Source organism: Thermobia domestica, chromosome 10 (genome assembly GCF_964235325.1).
Source record: "Thermobia domestica chromosome 10, izTheDome1.hap1.1, whole genome shotgun sequence".
NCBI lineage: Eukaryota > Metazoa > Arthropoda > Insecta > Zygentoma > Lepismatidae > Thermobia > Thermobia domestica.
The window spans coordinates 99,215,225-99,239,643 of NC_137463.1; the positions used below are offsets into that span (position 1 = coordinate 99,215,225).

General features: G+C 32.4%; 1 protein-coding gene across 1 annotated transcript in view; it reads left to right on the forward strand.

Annotated features, from left to right (window-relative positions):
* LOC145662603 (venom carboxylesterase-6-like) overlaps nt 1-24,419 on the forward strand; it is an 86,146-nt gene that overhangs the window by 50,937 nt on the left and 10,790 nt on the right. Inside the window, exons 5-9 of the mRNA XM_081728319.1 lie at nt 4,593-4,783; nt 10,923-11,088; nt 14,500-14,684; nt 17,083-17,233; nt 22,334-22,466. Of these exons, the coding sequence (XP_081584445.1) occupies nt 4,593-4,783; nt 10,923-11,088; nt 14,500-14,684; nt 17,083-17,233; nt 22,334-22,466 (826 nt within the window). The remainder of the gene's footprint in view (nt 1-4,592; nt 4,784-10,922; nt 11,089-14,499; nt 14,685-17,082; nt 17,234-22,333; nt 22,467-24,419) is intronic.

A 24,419-nucleotide genomic window follows, 5' to 3' on the forward strand; every position in this document is an offset into this window, starting at 1 on the left:
CAATGCGAACTTTATTCATTACATTCTTCTTTTATTATTTTTAATTAACATTATAACAGGTATAGTGCTTGAGTAAAAGCACTTTCTGCCCGAGATATATGTAATTATGAGCCGATACAAAGTATCTCGTTATATAAAATGTCGCCCGATAAAGGGACTAAATATAAAAGTTACAAGGGAGCTTGACTTTTATATTTAAGAACCACTGATCCGTTTATAATAATGACATGATAATAATTGTGTTCTCTACATTTTGATCGCCCTTCATATATAACTTCATTAAGTTTCCTTCATATAAATATTTTATACATTTATAATAAAACTTTTATTCCATTATTATTTATCTTTTATCATTAAAAAAATGTCGTCGCTTACTAATACAATCAACGAAGGATGCGAAATCAAAAGCGTAAGAGATAATTACATTTTAAAACACAAATTACAATGATCAACGATTTCATTCATCATTAAAAACGGTCATGTTAAAAAAAAAAATGTTTGCTCTTTCCAGGGCGCATTATATAACAATTACGTAAGATGGTATTTTAAAGTATACATCATATCAACAAGGCGTCATGATACAAAAGAATCTTATCCAAGTATCATATAAGGTGACACATGAGTACAGTCGTCGGATAATTAGCTTAATAGAATGAACCTTCTACTGAATATAATCTTTGACAATAAAGTTTCAACATAAATCAATATAATATAAATAATCTTTGTTTTTAATCAGTAACAACATTAACATCTTCCCGTATGGTAGATATAATAATCTATGTTCAAGTGAACGAAAAGAAGAACTTAAATTTATTTTCACACATAAATATTCATAAGAATCAATAGCTGATATGGGTTTAACCCCTACCACATCAACTGCAATCAGTTTAGATTCGTACTTGTATATGATTCCAATAAAGTACATTGTACCGCACAATCATGATTATGTCCCGCATTATTATTCTGTACAGGAATTGTGTCATTATTTTGATTTTGATACGAAGTGCCATCTCTTGAACTACGGTTACGTCTATCAATGTAGTTTACAGTATTTCTAGAATTTCGCCATGTATTTCGTCTGTTTTTGAATCTACTTTGGTTAAATGGTCTGACATAATTATTGTCACGATTAGTTAGGTTAGGTGTGTTCCCATCATATCTTTGCCTATTCTGATTGTTCTGATTGTTTAAATTTACTCGATTTAGGTTATGTTCCGTATCGTCTACATTACGGATATTTAGATTCCGGACTGGTACTGATCTAAAGTTATCTGAATTGTTTTTAATTTTGCCTATTCCTGCTTGATGATTCTGCGCCTGGTATTGAGTTTCATAACATTGAACAAGCATTAATAGATGATTAAAACTCATGCATTGCGTAGAAAACAGGATTTGTTGTAATTTAAACGGTAGTAGATTTCGAATAGATGCGATCACTCTAGATTCGGATTGTAGTGGATTTACGATTTTTAATTCATTATACGTATTCACAACAAAATCAACAACAGATTTGTGCAAGCGAGGATTAAAAGGTTGATTTCTAATCGTAGCGTCTCTGTTTGCAAGTAGAAAGTCATTCTCATAATTTGCAATCAGCGCTGCCTTGAATTCCTCATATGTGTTGACGTGTTCCCGTACCGCTTTAAACCATAAAGAACACGGTGGAAGTAATAAATGAGGGATTAGTTTCATATATTGAGATTTATCTATACACATTATACTGCATTCGTCCTGAAATTTTTCTAGGAAAGAAGTAGCATTTTCATTACATCTACCACTAAACTTACTCATAGCACGTATTTCGCTCATTTTTACACTTAACTTTACATTTCTTTCACCATTTCGTGTTCGTGTCGAGTGAAAATTTCTACCTACTGCGTTATGTGTGGTTCCACCATCTCTTTTCCGCCCATCTGTATTCCTTGGTTGAATTCTTTCCAAAATAATATCCTCATCGGATGGGTTACTTGAAGAAGAGATAACGCAAGGTCCACGTCGATCTACTGCGGGTGAATGCGAGGTCATCTCTTGTGAATGAGGGAACTCCAAACGATCATTAACCATGTTGTTGTTGTATGCGTTGTCTTTAATCTGTAATGTCCTAATTTCCTCCTGTAAGGTAGATATCAATTGTGTATTTGCACGTATTTGGTTAGAATTATCTGTCACCTGAATCTTTTGCTGACGAACAGAAGATTCGATTACTTCAAAATCTTTTTTTACAATATTAACTTCTTGGATTACATGATTGTAATTATCCTTGCAATCTTCAGATAATCTTTTTAACTTCTCGTCGAATTGTAACGTGATGTCTGTCACAGCTTGTATTACAGATTGTTTCGCTTCTTCGGACTTTTGATCTATTTGTTCTAACTGCCTACCCAATTCTTCATGCTGTCTCTCTAATCGTCCATTCAATTCTTCATACTGTCTTTCTAATCGTCCATTCACTTCTTCGGATTTTTGCTGTACCGTTTGTTTTAACTCTTTGAACATCTGAGTTAAATTTTGTTCTAGTCGTTGTTCCTGTCGCTGTAATGCTAGTAGAATTCTGTCTTCTAATGTCAACATTCCGGGTGCAATAGGAGCTATATTCTGCCCGTTGTTAGCATCTTCAACAGTTTCATTCTCTACTGTCTCACCAATCATGATTTTTCTTGTAATTACTCTGCCACTTCTAAGAATAGTTGAGTTCGTATTCATGAACCTTCTTACTAAGGTAAATTCACCCTTACTTTAGACTTCGGGATATGAATTTACAAGAATCCCGGGTGAGGTAAACCAAAAAATTTTACAACGACTCACCAAAGGTAGTCGTTAACCCTGGTTCAGTTATATCTTTAGTGGCAATAATCGTTTTCACCTTAAAATATCTTCTGAAGTTATATTCACTAGTATGCTCACCTTTTCTACTGAAATTACAAGTCCATAATGAATATTAAATAATTTATTCTTTGATTCCCTTTTAATGTATATTCACACAAACCGACTTGCAATCAAATATGTTAACTGAGTATCTATAAACAACGACATAGCAACCAACTAGACAATAATGTATATTTCTTATATATTAAAACATTCTTCTTTTATTATTTTTAATTAACATTATAACAGGTATAGTGCTTGAGTAAAAGCACTTTCTGCCCGAGATATATGTAATTTTGAGCCGATACAAAGTATCTCGTTATAAGTTGTACGAGTAAAGGTATAAGAGGTCATGTACTCGCACAACTATATCAGCTCTCCTTTACTCCTACGTGTCTCAAAACAGTCGAGCTTGTTTTAACTGCGATAACTTATTGTGTCATTTGGATGGCTATACTTTTATTCAGCAATCTTGAGTCCATATGTGTGTAGAAGGAAGAAAGGAGTGATAAAGTACTCAAACGTGAACACAAAGGAAAAAGAAAACACATCGACCATACTGGAAAGAAATATTTGTTTTAAAAATGTTTTATGATGTTATTACATTCTTTCTTTAAACTGTTCGTATTATATTTATGAAAATATTAGTGAAAAAATAAATAAAACAGAAATCTCATATTCATCTAACAGCGAAAAAAACCGTTAGTAACTTACTTCGTTTACTTCCAGTTCGATTTCCTGTAAGAAGACAATATTAAACAGAAGCTTGAGTCCAAATGTACTCTATTTTTCACGCGAGACGACTTATTCTAAAGTTTTTCACAATTATTTCATAGAGAAAGATTTAAAAGTCTGTATCATGAAAACCAGTTGACATGCTCGTAGAAACATAGGGTTTGCACGTATATGTTCATGATTACTTTTTCTACTTGCTAAAGAGAAGAATTAATATAGTAATACAACATTGCTAGGTAGCGCGCCTGTTATTGCCAACGTCGCAGTAGTGTGAAAAATCAGTATATACTATCGCCTGCTGCAAAATGACAACAGTGAGTAACTGCCATTGGAGAAAGGAGAAATCCCGTTCAAGGTCATGTAATTTTTCATTTGAAAAGTACTGTAATATTACTGTATTTTATATATATTTTTCTGTAATAAAAGTAAAGTAAAACGGGGCGCCATCTTTCGGAGCAGACCAATGAGGTAACAGTATCGGCAGTTAGTTGCACACTCCGGTAGCTTTTATTCCCCCCGAGCTGTCACAGATACCCATTTTACAAAGACTAGGTATACCTTAAATGAAATTTCCCATTTTCACCAGTGTTGAACTAAGGACGCCCATTTGCAGACAGCCACCTTACAGACCGCCCTATCGCACGGCTCTCACTTTTATAGAATAGTAATAATAACGTTACTTTTAGTGTTGCAAAGAATTTTTAAGCAAAAATACAGCACGTTGTAAAATACAAACATACGTTAATTTACAATAGACGATATATATAATGAAATATAAGATAACTGTTAACTAAACAGGCTAAGACCATTGTTAGAAGGTTAAAATGTTTAAGTTTCCAAGGTTAAAATCAAGATCATTCTTTTATACATAATATGTAAAAATTATTGCTCTATCAGCACCTCTAAGAAGAAAAACACCCTCTGACTGAATTCTGCTTGCTGAACAAAATAAATAAATAGATAACAAGTTATTTATAATGGAAATATTTTAGGTTTGTTTACTCGTGGAATATCCATCAGTGGCTCAGCTTTTTGCCCGTGGACAGTAATAGAAGGTGCCAGAGAGAAAGCCAAGATTTTGGGTGCAAGCCTTGGATGCCCAACTGAATGTTCTCGAAAACTCATTGATTGCTTAACTCAACGTCCTGGAACGCAAATCGTAAAAGAAGTCTCAAATTTCGAGGTGAGTATACAAATAGTTTCTTTCAACATATCCATATTTCTAAATAAGTGCATCTTTTATAAAATTATCTTCGATTTCAATTAACTTCATTTGATTTCATTAGTTCTGTAACAAATACACCCATGTTATGATCAAGATTAAAGGAAACAAAGTTCAAAACTATATACTGAAACTTATAAAAAATGCGCAATGAACACATCGTTATAAACCGTGAAGTAATTATATAATTGTTCCTGTATTTGCATTGCTGCTTGTGAATGTTGGAAGCACCAACATAGTACTCGTGATATAAAAATTTTGAATAAATTGTTGTCATTTGTAGATAAGAATACATTCGTTTCTTTTGCACTGATAGAGGAAATTTTAATTTTAAAAAATAAGATACTACAATAGAAAGTTTTATAATAAAGAATATACACGTAAATAGCATATTAAACTCGACACAGACGAAATAAGTTCTAGAAATTCTCTTAGAAGCTAAGTTTCAACAACAAGTTACAGGATTTCCTATCATAGAGTGCAATACAAGCAAACATTTCTTGTCATAATGAATGATACTAACGTGCGTAAATCCATAACGCATTTTATATTTTTTTTTAAAAAAATCTAAACTATCCTCCAGAAACTTTACTAGGAAAAATATGTCAATTGTCAATATAGTAGCACATAATTGAACTTGCTTTAACTTTTTCTCACCCGAAGGGGCCATTCTCTTATATTTCTTTAAGGTTTTTATTACTTTTATTCATATTTTAAATCTGTATGACCAAGTCTCCAGAGAAGAGCTGAAAGCTTGAAAGCGCAAGAAACTTTCAGGAATTGCAGGAATTCAAATTTGAAGTAAGATAGATGCTTGTTGAAATTTTTTGAGAGCGTTAACATATTGCCCTCCGACTTATTTCATGGTGTGGTCCACTCAGCATTTAACAATGTATTTAATTAATTTCACAACGTGTAATTGCATAATCCGTAGATAGTATGAAAAGTATTTGCTAACAAGATCTGGCAATAGTGATAACAAAAGAGAAATTACTAATATACGTATTAGCAATTCAATAAAAACGTAAACTTCTAATTGGAAGGTGAGCGTTTTTTTAAATTTTTATTTTACTTTTCAATCTAAAACTAACAGCTACCCTTCAATTTTGCTCTGCTGAAGATAGCACCTTCAAGCTACCAAAATTAACAAAGAGAAGTATAAACATAGGAACACTTATAAACAGTGTTCGAAGTGGAAAAAAAGCATAGGTGGTATGTTTTATTATGATTTTGACTCAACATACCGAATATTTAGATATTGTCTTGATCACTGAAAAAACAGAGATGGTATGTCCTCATTACAGAAAAACCAGAGACGGTATGGCATACCACCGAATACCGTCTCACTTCGACCACTGCTTATAAGTATTTAATAATTAAAATTATTTATTACTTTAGTTTCATAAACCATGTTGTTGTCTGTAAAGTAATGAAGACTGGAGTTCCACTGTGAATAGAGGTTAATATAAACTTACCAATCATTCCCAATTCTATTATACAGTAATTTCCACACTCAATTTTTCAATTAAACCCCATCCTCTATTTTAATTTAATCCGGAAGTACATCTTTCTCTCACGCATGCCTTTTTCAGAAATAAATAATAATAATAATAAACCAAAATTTTTATTGGTGGTAATACTATTAAAAAGTGGCTACCTTAGTTTACTGAGGCAAAAGTCAAAGGAATTTAGTTTACAAAAGACGAAGAAAATTCTCCGTTTTATTCTCGGTATACTATCACCCGATGCATACACGAATTGATCTTTCTCTTTAATTAATAAAAATGTTATATTGTAGAAATGAAATAAATTAGAAGTCAGTGTCCATTTAGACTTTAGAAATATTCAAATATATGGAGGCATAGAGAGAGAAATTATATCACCTATAATGCTTCAGACATCCTACAATATAATGATAAAAAAATATTATAAACAAATCCAGCACGCTTTTGTTTGAAAGGGCTGGTCTCTATTGGAATGGCTTAGCTGTAAAAGTATCCTCTCTTTCCTAACCCGAAGATCTGCACATGGTTATGTATATACAAGGATAGCAAAACAAGATATATCACTTCTGGGAGATTATCTCATTTCTCGCTCCGGTAGTTGGTCATATGGAGATATCTATGTTCTGAAAACAACGTTGATAATGACTTAATTAAACATTCCCTATTTAGCACTAAGTATATATATATATATATATATATATATATATATATATATATATATATATATATATATAGGGTGTTTCAAAACAACACCGACAACGACGTTTGGGAGGTGATTCCTGACACCAAAATAAGACTAAAGGTATAGTATAGACTAACCTTGTTGCACAAATGCTTCCTTTCGGAGTTATAGGCAGCCGAATACCTGAAAAAGGAACTTTAAAGGTCCATAGCTCCAAAATTATGGGACCTACGTAGTCGGGTGAAGATTTCACTTAGGAACTAGTATGTACCCGATCCAAATATCCAAGTTTCAGAATCCTGTGGTACTTCCGCAACAATTTTTATTGAGGTAGTTGGAGAGTACTTTAAATGGTATGCTTGTAGCCAAACTACCTCTATAAAAATTGCTTCGTGAGTACCTTAAGATTTTGAAACATGTATTTTTGGATAGTGCACATATGAGTTCCTAAGTGAAGTCTTGACCCGACTTCGGTAGGTCCCATAGTTTTGGAGCTATAGACCTTTAAAGTCCTTGTTTTCATGTTTTCGACAGCCTATAACTCCGAAAGGAAGCATTTGTGCTCACAGGTTGGTCTATACTTTTTGTCTTATCTTGGTGTCAGGAATCACCTCCCAAACGTTGTTCGTGTTGTTTTGAAACATCCTGTATATATACAGAGAGAGAGAGAGAGAATCGTTTGTTAAAAATTAGAATAGCACCACTGGATATAATCCATTCAAAAAATATGCAAATCAATGAATACTTAAAAATATAAGTCTTATCTTAAGAGTATCTTTTAAAATCCATTTATTTTTTTTTTCTACAGACAATTACGCCGTCTTTTCAGCAAAAAATGTAATATTGTTTATTATAGTTTAAACTACCCTGACATAAATAAATTTACATCTGCAGCACAATACGTTTTCGTGGAAACATCGATCGAATGCGAACGGCTGATGGGTATGATGTAGGTGATCTTGTTGGCATGAAGTACAAGAAGTCACGCCGTGACACGTGAACTTGGTTGTAATAAGCTTAGTTTACCCGAAGTTGTATAATTAAGCACTGGAAGTGTTGTAAAAGTTATAGCACCATCAGTGTGCTGTGTTACATCTACTGTTAGCAAGTGTTCACAAGATTATAGTGCTATTTAAACTTGACTGAAAGACATGCGTAGATCCAAAATCCCAGACCAACCGCAGACAACCGAAACTTATGAGTAGTATGTGTGTACCTATGTGTGTAAATGTTGGGTTAAGACAAATAACAATAGATAAAATATTTTAGTGTAATTTTCTGTATATACAGGGTGTTTCAAAACAACACCGACAACATTTGGGAGGTGATTCCTGACACCAAGATAAGACAAAAAGTAAAGACTAACCTGGGTGCACAAGTGCTTCCTTTCGGAGATATAGGCTACCGAAAACTGAAAAAAAAAGTGGACTTTAAAGGTCCATAGTTCCAAAACTATGGGATCCACTGTAATCGGGTCAAGAATTCACATAGAAACTAATATGTGCCCTATCCAAATATCAAATTTCAGAATCCTAAGATACTTTATTCAGCTCAATATAGTCTACCGACTAGTATATAATTTTTCTTTTCACAATATTCCAGTGGAACAGAAGTTAAAATTTAAGAGTTAGTTATATATTTTTAGTCTACAGTATATTTCATTAACCGTGTTATGTATTGTCGTATTGCTAATGCCATTATGAAGAGCTTATTTTTTTATTTATTTTTTTAAAGGAAAGTTTTCCTCTTTTTTCTCGAAAATACGCATAAACTTTTACATTTATTCATATAAGTTTATTCAGCTCTATCTATCGATTGGTATATCTTTCATTTTTGAATATTTTTTTAAAAATTAAACGCTAATAATATTATAGACTTTCAAGGAAGTGTATTGTCGATAATTTATGTATTTGCTGGGAAACAGGATTTACAAAGTAAAGAAAAGAAACTGCTGAATACTTCATCTGAATATACATCATATGAGAAGATAAAATAAACAAAATGCGACTAAAATTACAGATGAAAGATAAAAGTGAACAGAAGAAAAATCTAAAGGGTGTGTGTAGGATTTGGATATATATTCCAGCAGTCAAACTGGTTCGTGAAGTAAAAAATATAATTAAAGGTAAACAGTTGCATAAAAGTAATTTTTTTCACTTTACGTAATTTTGATAGTTGTATTTCTTTATTATTTAATTTTCAATGTATTTTTATATTTTGTTTATTTATTTATTTTTTAAATAAACGGAACATGAGGTTGCATTACATAGGAAACTTGACCACTGTCTTAATTATGTGTATAAATATTCGAAGTTCTTTGTCAATGTTATGCAGTTAGTAATGATAACAAATGAAAAGTTCAATTATTGGCATTGTTCATAATAGAAACCATGGATAAATTTACAAATTTCCAGAATGTGAGAGTATGTTAATGAGAAGCCTGAAGGATATGATGATCTAGGTGACCGTCATGTATGAGATCATAAATCTGTAGTAATTTCTTGTGTGGAATTAGCAGTTCTGTATATTTCGGTGTCGTTGTCTACTGTAAATAGTATTGAGAAGGATTAGTTAAATATAGGATGTTTTTCCGACCATTTTCTTCTACATAATTACCTTGTAGATCTTTAGAATGTATAGTTTGTGGAAATCAATGTAGCCATACAAGAAATACGAAGTTTAATGCAATATGTTACGTGATGCGTGGTTCGTAAGACATGACGTTCAGAAATTCAGCGCTGACCCATATTGCTGTATGTCATACACTACAAAGGGAATTCCAATTAAAAACTTAACCTATAAGGGACCCAAACATTTATAGAAAGTTACGAATGGTTTCGTCGAACTACTGTCAGTTTCTTCAGTTGAATGAAAAACTAAGCTGCTTAATCCGTCACATTAAATTAGTTGTATTCAACTAAGAACTGATGAAGAAATATATATAGGTTGAATGGATGGATTCTTGACACACCAGATACGGACGGAAAAAGTTACCTTCTTAATTCTTCAGACTAAAGGAAAAGTAATGTGTTCAAATTTGCACATTGGGTATCACTTTACAAGAGGACGACGGTTCCATATGCTACTCGAGGCAACTTTGCAAGTGACGGGCTAAGCAGTTTTAGTTTTTCATTCGCACTGAAGTCGAGAATTGTTCAACGAAACCATTTGTAATTTTCTACAACTTCTTTAGGACGCTGATAGATATCGTCCAGTAGTACCTTTAAAAGTCTTGTAAGTTTTAGTGTGACTATTGGATTGTAAATCCCATGTAGTTTAAGGAAAATGCTTTAATAGATTTAGTCTGGCTTTGCAATTTATCTTTGTAGTTAGTTTACCATTCATTTAAAAGTTTGTTCACAAGTCTCGTTGAGTAACTCACTTTAAGAAGTTTTCAAGAAAACTTGGTAGACTTTTGTAAGTTACAAATATTATTAGTGACTAGAAATATTGAAATGTCTACGACATTAGGTTAGTGTAACTTAGACATACTGAAATTTTTATTCCACAATAAGCCATTTTGTATATATGTAATGAAGTTTATTCTCTTATTAATATTATAGATGAGGCATCACGCAGATTCTTAGTGAACCAACATTATATGTGTGGCTGTTCTAGGGAAATTATTTTCCTTCTCTCCCGGCTTTATATGCTCACCTATGCTTCGCAATCATTCTTCATGCTGTTTTGTTATTCCAATAGCTTTAATAGAAGTACAGACGTAAAATCGAAATGATTTTTACCGATAAGTAGAGCAGTATTTATTTAAAATGATTTATTTTATCTCTCATTTTTCTTCTAATACAAGTATGCATGATTTTTCCGCAAATTTCAGATTGATGTGTCTTTTCAAGACAAACCTAGCTCTGGAATTTTTCTTCCTTAAATTTCTATTATATTCACTTTCTTATAGGCTTGGCTATTCAATCCATTTTCACCATTTGGTCCAACGGTCGAAGTGGCTGGTGATAATCCGTTCCTTCCTAAACAACCTTACGACATCGTTAAGAATGGAGAAATGCAGCATCTGCCTTGGATAGCAACAGTCACCACAGCTGAAGGACTCTATCCAACAGCAGGTACCAATCGTCTGGTTTATACTTTTAAAAAGCCCCTGCGTGACTAGCAGTAATGACTACAGAGGATCTAGTACTTCAAGGATGCTTTTGGTGCTAGTATTGCCGATGGATGTTCATAATTTTTTTGTCGTTGACTCATCGAAGAATAAGTCGAGAACTGTTTGAATAAAGAAGTGGAGAATTACGTGAAGAAAGTGAGAAATAATGTATTGGAAGTTAGTGTTCTGACCACGCATCATAGTTGAACGTGCATTTGGCCTGGCAAAATCCTTCACAATGATGTTACTATTATTTGCTTTTAACATTACAATTTATTTTTCTATTCATAAGAATACACCATTAAGTTATGTCTTGATATTGGAACTGGCATGCGACAAATTTAACTAGTATTTGTTTCTTTGCAACTTCCGTATGGAAGACATTTCTAGAGGTTAGACCAATCAACTTCTATACAAGAAAGAAATACAGGGTAAATATAGTCAGGAGGTGAAGAAACCAAGGCGTTGAATTCTTACTCAAATAGATCTCCAACATTTCTTTATGTGCCATATTAATTGTGTTCTTTAACATTAGGCTAGTACATGTGCTTTGTAAACAATCATGAGTACAGTTCTTCTGTAGCCATCCTTTTTTTATGGACGCTTCTTTTGCAGATCTGAAATTCACAGGAAAATTGTAAATAGAAATGAAATGTGATATAAAGAAATCGTACATAAAGAAATCGTACCTGCATACAGGAAACTAGTTCAAGAAATTAATACCTTCATAATTTGATATATGGTTATAATTTATCCGTTATACATCTGTAGAAATATTAATTTAGCATAACTGTGAATTTGAACAAGCTTTCCGTTGATCATGATCTTGAGTTTCAAACGAATTGTTTTTTCTTTTTACCTACTTTATTCTTTTATTTCTTATAAAGCTATTCTCTACACTCAATCTCACGTTTTAAAATTTTAGTGAATTACTCAAAGACAAAGGTCGACATAAAATGTTTACAAAATGTGCAAGATAATATTTACAAAATGCTATTAAACAGAGCTGCCAACCTCAGAGAACAAAATTATCTTTTTTCGTCTTTAAAATTGTCGTATACCTATTATAAAAATGATCATATATTTGTTATGCACGTGATAATCGTAGAAATAACTATAATACTACTAATAATAGCAATAATATATAATACAATTATCTAGTAATCTTCAATTTCGAATTCCAAATCGGCGTCACTGTCGTCACCACTTTCTTTATCCTTATTATCATTACTCTGAACAATAACAATATTTCCATCCCCTCGCAAACGTAATTGGATTTAGAGAATGGATGCAATGTTGCTATTTGCTAATTCTCAAATTGTTATTGATTTATTTTAATGGAAATGACTGTTAAAAACCTCAGTGTGTGTGCATTTTGTAATTATTTAATAGATATCTACAATTTATTTACACATTCAAAAACTGCAAAAACTGTGCGTTCTAAAAATATCTTATATTCACCTATTATCGCAAGGGCATTATCCTGTATAGCATGAAGGCTTAAATTATCGTATATCACGATAAAATGTCGTATGGTCGACAAGCCTACTATTAAATAAACTGGTAGCTGATTTCAAGACCTCTTGAAATTTGAATACTCAACAATGATGACGTCATAAACTAGGAAGCCAGATTAGAGGCCTATAAGAAAGAATCTGAAAACATTTATTAAATCAATTCAATTGCATTTTGCAGATATTATCTGGATCACCTTTTTTTTTTTCCATTCATTTTTGTTTTTATGTTCAACTTTGTCTTTAAGTAATTCACTAAAATACACAAAAATCGGGGTGGTTCCTCATATTCTCACAATAAGAACAGCGGAAAACAAATGGGAGGGTGTTAGAAATGGTGGGGAAGAAAGAATTTTTAGATGCAATTGGAAACAGAAAGAAAAACTGTTTGAGACATTGGCTAAGAAGAAACTGTATCATGACGGACGTACTAGGGGGTATGGTGGCCGAAAAGGGAAGGACGGGGCAAAGGAGGCTACACTTGATGGATGGTATCAAAACAGAAAAATCGAACGTGAAGATGAAGAGAGTAGCTGAGACCGTGGAGCATGGAAGCTTCTCAGTTATGGCAAGTGACCTGACAATAATGACAGAATACCTATGATGATGATGAACCACGAAGAAGCAAAGTTCTTAAATAATATATGACGTATATCATGGAAATTTATAGAGAAAAACAAATAACAGTATTACGCATACACTCTGGTGAACGAGTTTGGTTTGTATGACATGATATTTTCTCAATTAAAATTTAAACCGGAAGTGATCATATGTTTCTAAAACTTGCAGTTTCACTAAAGAGATGGAATATAGTGTATTATTGGGACGCTTAATTGATGCAGAAAACCGCTTCTTGTTATCGATTACCGTTTTTACTCCACAGCAATTAAGTTTAAACAGAAAGTGGCTGATTTCTGCGACTTTCGGCTTGAAATAAAGAAAGAAGATAATACGTCTTCTCAGAAAATTAAAACTATACCGAAAAATCACCTCTCGCTCTCTCTTATTGTTCTTGCCCTGTATAGAACAATATTGAAACCGGAAGTTGTAATGAATTTCTATCACTTTTGGCTTTAGTGAAGAGTTAAGAATGGAGAGCAAACTGTATTCTTAGGATGCTTAATCGATTGCCGAAGGTCTCTTTTCGCTGTCTGTTTCCGTGTTTGCTTTATAGTGATAAACATTAGAATCAGGAGTGATAGATTCTGCTACTTCTGCTGAATAAATCGCCACCATCAACAGACACGATTTCTGACTTTTGAACCTCTACATCCTTTGTCAAAATTCGTAAGTGTTCTTGATATTCTCTTTCTCCGTCTCCCGGACATATACGCACAGGCGGACAGGGTAAATACATAAACGTATTTTAATAAATCAAGTTCCTCAAAAATTAAATAATCTAAATCTTAAGTTATTTCTTTACTAATTGATAGATATATCATTGAGTTCTCTGAATGGTAGTCTAAATTATAAAGGTTAAAAATTGTAATCATGATCAGATTGTGACGGTGAAAAAAACGTCAAGATGATACTGTCCTTGAATCTAATTTTAATTGCACTTTTTAGGTTTTACTGATTGAAAAATGCAACAGAAAATCAAGACAATTAATAGGTATTGTAAAGCTGCTAATAGAATCTATATATATCACATGTACTGATTCGTCTCTTCTTCTTACTATAAAGTACGCTTATATTTGTACTAAATATGAAATTTTCATCAGGTTTACACAAATAAATCTAATGAGGAAGCAAGACAATATTCATTTACTTTAGTAGCTATTGTAGATAAATTCTTATTTCTTTCATCTTAACTAAATATACCTTGATATATTTATACCTCTTTATACTTCATCTTCCAGACTTTGTGGCAGACGAAGAAAGACTTCGTGATTTGAATGACAACTTTGAAAAAATTGCACCTTTCTTATACGACTACAACTATACAGCAGATGCAAGTGACTTTAAAGACATAGCGAAGAAAATTCGTGAGTTTTACCTTGGAGACAAACCCATAGATAAAAGAACAACAACTGAAATTACAAAGGTAAGAAGGAAATTTAATATTTTTGTTCGGAAATGTTACCGGAAATTATATCTCCAAAGTTGTAAAAACCAAATAATTAGCATTCATTTCATCTTTCTGAATTTTATCCTTCCTTTCTCAGTAAGTAGATATTTATGCACTTGAAATTTTATTCGACATTGAAATAAGTATTAGCATGTTTAATTATGTGCTTAAGTTAATTAAAGATTCGCTACCTAAAAGTGGCACAACGAATTACGGAGCAATTTACAAGGAATTCACGCGAATTTAAATTTGTATTCTCTGTAGTTTGATAAGATTTATAACGAAGTAACTATGAGGCTAATCTTCATTCAATACTATTGATATTTAAATGTAAAGTTTATGATTTAAGATCTAATTAAGTAATTTCAATTCTGAAATTAGTAATATAGTAATACATGTACGTATTAAATCGCAACTAAAATTATTATAATTTGAATAAATTTCAATATTTGATACAAATAATTTATTACCTTTTTAAACATGTACAGTTTGTAAACTCGTATTAAATATAGAATTATATAAGGTATTCAAGTTTGACAGTTTCCACCATCATAAAATATATATTTATTTTACTCATATAAAAAAAGTTAACATGATAATTGTGTTTACTGGTATGTTACTCATTACGTGCATTCTCCATGTGATGATTTCGAGAGAATATTAGTTTACGAAAAAGTGATAATCAGTTTTCGGTTCTCCCCCTTGACAAACATAGTACTTTATTTAAGAGAGTTGTTCCATTATTTTGAGTAATGTATTTTGTTAACAAAAGATCGGTTACTTGTCAATAAACCCTCCCGTGGGGAAACTAAATGTTCTTCAAATGTATCGGAAAAACAAGCTAGTTTCGTCTTCAGTGGTAAGATAACAAGAATAAAAATGGATGAGAGGAATATGGTATGGAAAAAGGAATACATACCACCAAATAAATATAACGTGAGAGATGGGTACTAAAAACCATGAGCAGAGTACAGTGTGCAAAATAAAGAGCTGAGTTGGGGGGCGCGGTGGATCAGTGGTAGAGCGTTCACCTCTGGTGCTTGGGGTCCCGGGTTCGATCCCAGCCCCCGCCAAGTGAACTTTGTGGTGGACAAACACCGTGCTCGTGGGTTTTCTCGGGGTACTCCCGTTTCCTCCCACTTTCTTCATTCCACCATTTCACTCATCTCTCATTATCACCGTCTCCTTTAGCCTAACCGGCATAACCGTGGGACGTAAAACTCAAAGATTTCATTTCATTTTTTAAAGAGCTGAGTTGAAGAAAGCGCGGTGTCTGTGTTGCGTCACTATTGCCAGATCTAAAATATACATCATAGGTAGGTAACCAGATTTTATCAATATTGCCAAACTCCAAATTTAAATCGCTTTATATTTATAAATAATGAAGAATAACATAGACACTGCCCTTTCTTCAACTTAACTCTTTCTTTCGCACCCTGTGCTCTGCTTGTGGTTTTTAGTACCCATCCCTCACGTTATATTTATTTGGTGGTATGTATTCCTTTTTCCATACCATGTTTCTCTTATCTACTTCTATCCTTGATATCTTACTACTAAAGACGGAACTAGCTTATTGTTCCAATAAGTTTGGAGGATATTTAGTTTCTCCAAGGAAGAATGTATTGGTAAGTAACCATTTTTTTGTTAATTTGAATAATCCTCTCATGCGCCTACATAATATTAATGTATTTTGTTGTTAATTATTAGTGCTAGAGAGGATTATAGTGTTTCAAATTCATTAAAAGAATAGAATTAGTCTTAAAATAAGTTCACTGTTCTTGTTAATTGAGTTTCGTATCTTAGAAACTTGTAGAAACTATTATAGTTCAATTTCTATACAACTGAATAGAAATTTTACCTCTTCTCAAGCTCACTAATAAATATATGCATAGAGTAATGTTCTACGCCTATCTCCGAACAAATAATAGTAATAATTATGATAACAATAGTTAAGAAAATTCAATTTGTTGATGTCCTCGTCACAATTCAAAATAAATAGAGAAATATGTGACAAATGCTTTGTCTTCACGTATTCATTTGCAGGTTTTCATCTTTATCTTATTGTGCACACTCTTTAATTTTTTATGTCTCCTTTGAACTTTGTATGCATTGAAAATATCTTTTATACTAAAACTTCATGACCTGACATTAAAATTAACAATTTCCATCTCAGTGTATAGCATAGTCATAAAATGTGACTTTCGGATTACAAACACATTTTCGGAGAAAACCACAACAGAATCCGTGACTTTCTTGATTTCATTATCATTATTATTTTTTTTTTTTTTTAAATAAAACACTTGATAAATAGACAAAATCCTGAAAGGTAAACAAAAGTAAATTTAGAAGCTATTATTATTTTGTTTAATTCCAGAGTGTTTCTGACCGAATGTTTGTAGCTGAAATTGAGCGAACAGCCAGGATGACTGCAGAAACTAGTTCGGCTCCTGTTTACTTCTATGAATTTGATTACAGAGGCAAACACAGTCTTTCATCGGCTTTAGCAGACTGTACGGATGACTTTGGTAAGATTTTATTTTAAAATTGTCTTATTTAAGAGAAAGATCGCAAAATATGTAAATGTGTACAGGGTGTCTCAAAAGTTCCCTGGCATAGGGTAACTCTGTTATTATCGGAGTTACAACAAAATGTAAGAAGGGAAACCGTCTCCAAATATGATGTTTCAATCTAAAGTGAAAGATTTTTTTTTTTTTTTTTTTTTTAATCGGACGAGCCGTTTGGGCTGTACACTTGTTATGCACCCAATGTTAAATGAAAATGCAATTTGCCATTTACCTCGACCCATAACATAAGTGAATGAATTTACTGTTTGAAATGGGGGCTGGCCATCGACATGTTAATGTAAAAGACAATAATTTCAATCACTTATGCTGAGGGTCCAGGTAAATGGCAACGTTGAATTTTCATATAACATTGGGCACATAAAGAGTGTACAGCTCAAACGGATCGTCCGATTTAAAAAGTTCCTTCACTTTAGATTGAAAACATCATATTTAAAGACGGTTTCCTCTCTTACATTTTGTTCTAACTCTGATAATAACGGAGTTATCCTATGTCAGGGGACTTTTGAGACACCCTGTATATAAATTAATATTTATAAGCCTGAGATGTTTCAAAAGATAATGTAAGTAAACTCTTGTAAACACAAAAAAGGATCACACACTAGAAGTTTCAATTTCGTCCGGAAGATGTCAACTACTGGAGGGCGTTTGCTGCTATCTAATGACAAGGTTTGTACTAATTGTACTTCAATAGTAGAAAAGGGGATATGGATAGCTACTGTTACACGTTAAGATGTTAACGAATTGACCTTAGTAGTCCTCTTTTCCTTCGAGATCGTTAATAACATAAAGAAATGTGTCATTGGACGTTCGTAAACGATTTATTAAGACCCTGGTATGGAGCTGGCACTTTATGGATCAGAGACGTGGACATTGAGAAAAGCTGAAATATTCAAGCTGGAAGCACTTGAAATGTGGTGTTGGCGCAGAATGCTGCGCATATCATGGACCGAAAAGAAAAGGAACGAATACGTACTAAAAGAAGCTAATGAAGGACGAGAGATCATGAAGATAATAGGAAAAAGAAGAAACAGCATGCTTGGTCATTTTATTTGGCACTCCGATTGGATCATCGTGTTGTTAGAGGAAAAGACAGAAGGAAAACCAGGAAGAGGAAGACCAAGGATAGAATATCTAGATACGGTTACAAAGAAGAGACCTTATCAAAGTATAAAACAACTGTTCCAAGACAGAGAAAAGTTTTAAAATTTGCATGTTGCCCACCAACCTATAGTTGAGGTGAACAAGAAGAAGAACGATCTCGATAATGGTGATCGTTCTAGCTATCTATTGCAAAAGAAAGAAAGAAAGAAAAAAAAAAAAAACAGAATTAAGAACATCTCTTTCGTTCAAGTGTTATCATGTGGACTAGTGGACGAACATAAGTTACCATTACCTTTTAAGATGTTAACGGCTTAACGAGCAAAAGAAACAGAATTCAAAACTTAGCTTCATTTTAAGAGTTATTGTATGGAGTAACAAATGTAATAACTTAACAATATTATAAGTCACACTTGCTTGATTCTAATAATGTACGTCATACTTTTTATGCACTCACATTGTCGCTCATGTCCGAGATTGTTAATAATCACTTTTGCAACTTTGAATCAGTACTGTAAAAATTCAAACTATAATAATTCAAACACTGAATTACCATTGCACATCTGTACTGAAATTTTATCGAAAGAATATACGCAATTTATTAATCATGAAACTTTGTAAAGAATTTTCTAACAGAAAATAAAGAACTAGAATACCACTTACAGTTCCTTTCGATCAATCATGAGATCTAAAAAATCCAACATACCAAATTTTTACTTTAGAAGATAGCAATAAAGAGTATGTTGTAGGGAGAAGACAGTAATGAGTAACCCTACAACATAAATCTTACTTCAGAAATATGGGAATAAAGAATATATTTTACTGAGAAAGTAATGAAGACCCTTCCGACATGATATTTACTTTAGAAAGATGGGGATGAAGTGAATGTTGTAGCAAGGAAGCTAAGGAAAACTCCATAACACAAAGTTTATTTTAGAAAGATTTAAATAAAGGATATGCTACAGCGGGAAAGCAATAACTTCCACAACACAAATATTACTTTCGGAAAATGGGAATAAAAGGTATATTGTAGTGAGCAGGCATAGAAAAGACCACCACAACACAAATTTTGCTTTACAAAGATAGAGATAAAGGGTGTGGTATGGCAAGAAAGTAATGATGAACTCCACAGTAAAAGTTTTACTTTAGGAAGGTGGGAATTAAGGATACACTGTAGTGAGAAAATAATGAAAAACCTTACAACACAATTTTATTTTAGAAAGACAGGGAGCAAGAAAGTAATGAAAAATTTGAACAATAGAAATTTAGGAAAATGGAAATGAAGGATATGCTGTAGTGAGAAAGTAACGTGAAGGAAATGTTTCTAATGTATCTCTTTAAATAAACGTACATTATATATATAAACTTTCCTTTCTTCCACGAGAAACGACAAGCACTTTAATGCATGAGATATACGGTTGCTAAGTTTTTCAGAAAAGGAAACTAAGATTTTTCGCGATATGTGATATTCAATATTTATATATAACAGACATATATATGATTTCACATTGTAAAGGAGAACAATTTCAATTGGAAACTGGGAATTTTTATTTAAAAAAATGCATAAAACACAAGAAAAGTCTTACATAAATCTTTGTTGCCTTTTTATTCTATCCTAATGAAGACTTCGTATCTCTTAATAGCCTTATTTGTTGCATTTTCGCTCTGAATACTAAAATACATCGCTGTATTACGGATTGTTGACAATTTTGCAAGAAATCAGCTTCTCTAGTTAAGATTTGTTGTCCACTAACCTACAAACACAGCTTAAAAGTGCCCAAGATTGTTCCTTCTTTGTTTTCTTTTAACAAATACTGAAGAAATAGTTTTACGAGGAAAAAATAAAATAAAATCGTAAAAATGTTGCGAAAGTGGGTTTATTTGTCAATTTATAGAAACTTTCATCTTGATCGAGACCAAAACACACTCATTGTCACAACAGCAGAATGGCTTCAAAATGTATCATACGTATTAGTTTCTCATAGATCAGACTGAACATAGTATCAACACTATAATCGTAGTAATATAGCTACAAACCAATTCAATATTCTTAAAATATATCATCAAATTTTTAATTTCGTCGGGATAGTTCAACCTAATTTTGCAAGACGCAACAAGGCCCATTCTTGTCTCCACTCTCATGTATATTTTAATAGAAATATTAGATCTCTAGTAATTGCCTCTTTTCAGATTTGTAAAATGAATATTTTCACCTAAGTAAATGTATACTATAAGTTTTAAAGAATTAAGGGAAAAATACATTGAATGGAATTATGTTGCTATAATAATATACATTTTGGCATGACACATCTCAAGTAGGGTGTTTGAGAATATTGACTGATAATATTTTTAACAGTAACGAAATATGGTTACTTATTTTTAAATGTATTTAAATACATAATTGAAAATACATTCGTGAATATGTAAATATTTTTGCAGTCTTAAACTAAAAAAAAAAAAAAAAAAAAAAAAAAATTCTCTATCTTTATTTTTCATTTTCGCAGCAATACTGAATACATTTGAAAAGTACAGAAAATAATCAACTATGAATTATTTCGTCCTTAGTTATAAATCATTAATATAAAACAATTTTACTTGAATAGATTGATGATGTAACAATATGGTGATTGTTACGAATTTGAATTTCCATTTTTAATCAGTTAGAAGAAATGTACAAACAAACAAACAAAGGTTTTTCTGTAACCATTTAGTTTCAAAGTAACTTTCACCATTACAAAGCAAGTAAACATTTTGTTTTAAGTATTTTCAACTACTTTTTACTTTTAGAGCTTTTTTTTTACTGACTTTGCGCTGACCCTTCTTTGTTTATCGAGTGCACGGTTAGCCCAAACACTACATTGATTTAGATTTAGATTTGAAATAAGTAAGTAAATAAAATACAATGAAATCTTCAGTGTAATTCCCTACAGTTTTGTCCTTGTCCTTCAAGTTAAAGATGATAATAAATCGAAAAAAGTCATATTTTGTGGATGATGCATTGGGTCAAAATAGATGCACTTCTAAAAATAGCACCGTGTAATATACCACCGTATTATGAATGACTTGGTACTGAACATAAAACGCTATGTTTTACTAGTGAATCATGGCAGCCATTAAATAAGGATCATCTAATAGTTTAGCTTTCTTTCTCTTGCCCATATTTTGTTGAACACTCGGTCGGAAAGATGTAAAAGCCTTTTCAGTGCATCCCCGAGAGACTTTTCCTGGATTTTCCTCATTCTTACAATTCAAATGCCAGGATCGTACCTAACATAAAGGTCTCAGACCATTTCATCCCTTCTTCTTCCTTTCTTCCCTATTATCCACTTCCCGGATAGTGTAATTGCCGAGGGACGTCATTCCTCATTCATGACTGGCTGAAATGACCATAAATGCCAAAAGCACAGAAATATAATTCCTAATCGCTTCCCCCTTTGTGTTTTATTTCTTCTTCTTTATGATTTGAAGACAATCTGTTTTAGAATACCTTGAGAGTGCATTTTATTATGAAGTTTTTGTAAGTAATCTGCAGGAATAAAACTAAGAGATGGATCTGAACGTAGGGTGAATTATTATATTTCAAATTTTGTTATATTACATCTAGTTTTACAAGTTCCTATACATTTGGAAGTCAATGTTCAGCATTATTTATCATATTCATTTACAACGTAATTTTGTTCATAACCCTGTTGTTCATCTTGTTTAGTCCTTTTTATTATAGGTAATATATAGTTAACAACAAAAACTTAGTCTCTTTTCTGAAATTAATTTTCAATATAACTTTAGATAATTTATTATTAATATTATTAAGTAGTATCAGTACTTTAAATAATACTACATTACCGTAGAGTCAGTTAATTAGAAAGCAGATTATACCTAGATATATTTATTCATGGGATTGTTCATTACATTTCATGTCATTTTCATTTATTTATTTTAAAGGAGTGAGTCACGCTGACGACATTCGATATGTCATTGATTGTCCAGTGTATATAGCAAATGTGGATGACTCTGGACCGGATAAAGAAATGTCCGAGGTGCTGCTTGATTTATGGACTAGCTTCGCAAAGACAGGGTAAGTTGTATTTTATTTTTCACGGTGATCTGCAAGATAATCTCATTGGGAAATAAATATTTGAATTCATTTAGTAAATATGAAAAGCTAAATGTGTTTACCATTAGTACAAGATGACATTAGTACTACATGATAATAGACCATTCATATTAAACATATGATAAACGTAAATACTTTTTTTTCAAGGAATTTCATTTTCCTTCTCCCCCTTCCGAAAACAAAAAATAGCGAGCTACAAGTCTTTTCTATAGTGTTGATTTTAGTATTTTGAATTTAATGATCAACTTTTATACTATATTTTCTTAATATACATTTGTAACTTAATCACATCAATAAAATTAGAAGTGATTCTTAATTTAGGATGATTTTCATGATCCATATTTTAATCATACTTTATATAGTTTTATGAGTGTTCAATATTAACTATTGCCTTAAATGGTGAATTTTGTTTGTTTGTTTGTTCATGCTAATGCAAATATATATTTTTTAAATTAAATTTACTTAACATTAAAATTACTTGGCAGCAAAAGGTTCATTTTATAATCATCATCATCATAGATACCTTGAGAGTGCAAATTACTTGCCGAAACTGACAAGCTTCCATGCTCCACGGTCTTCGCTAACCTTTTAGTTTTCAATTACGATTTTTCTGGTTTGATATCGTCCATTAATTGTAGTCTCGTTCGCCCCCTCCCTCTCTTTCCTGTCATTATATCCTCTAGCACGTCTCTCATAATACAGTTCCTTTCTAGCCAATGTCCCAACCAGTTTCTCTTCCTCTTCTTAATAATGTCTACAATTATTTTTTCTCCCCCACCGTTTCTAAGACACTCTAATTCGTCTTCCGCTCGACCCAGCTAATTCTTTCCATTCTTATCCACACCTACATTCCGAAAGCTCCAAATTCTTTTCATTATTGTTGCGTAATGTCCATGTTTCTGACCCGTACAGAACAATACACCACACGAAGCATTTTATGAGTTTTTTTTTTTTCTCAACTCTTTATTCAAGATCTCACGAAGTAATATTTTCTTCGTCCAAAAGCTTATTTCGCCATTCCTATCCTTGCTTTTATTTCACGTTCACACTTCATATCATGACTTATTATGCTACCCAGGTATCGAAAACTAGTCTAGTCACCTGTTCTACTTTCTCCCCTCCTACTTCTATATTTGACTTAGGATGAATTTCATGATCCATATCATTTTAAATAGTTTTATAACTGTTCAATATTACCTATTGTCTTCAATAGTGGCTTTTGTCTTTCTAACGTATTTTCATCAAATATTCTTCACAGCCTTTCTTCAAGTTTTCTAAAATTTTATTGATTGTCTCTTCAGATTCCACAACAAGCGCCATATCATCTGCAAACCGTATATATCTAATCATTCTATCTCTACTGAAGTGCCGTCTTCATTTTGTCCTGCCCCTCTCTCCTTCGCGTCGTCCATGGCAGATCGCGCAAAATAAGACAGGGGATCTGCAGCCTCCTCTATCCCACTTCTCACGAAATACGGGACTCCACGTCGTTGGAGATGTAGATACAAATAATTTTTATGCGCAACTTTTTCCGATTTAATAATTTCATTCCCTCGCAGTACACCACGAGATATCCCACGAATCCCAGCCCAGTAGTCGCCACCCTCTTCTGGGGAAAATTTTATAATTATCTGATTCCAGATTCGGAATGGAATGTAGTGCAGAACATGGTACTATTTTCTAACAACGTTCGGTGGAAAAAGTAAAACCGAAACATAACTTAAATATTATCCAGAACCTCATGGAGCTAAATACACATACTATGACTGCAATTAGTAAATAACCACAGATTTTATGATAAAACCATATACAGTTACTTATATTGTTAATCTCAATGTGAATACAGCAACAAGTTAGAAAATTGAATACAAGATTAATACATGCAACCGAATAGATCCCCTATTCTTCCTCTAC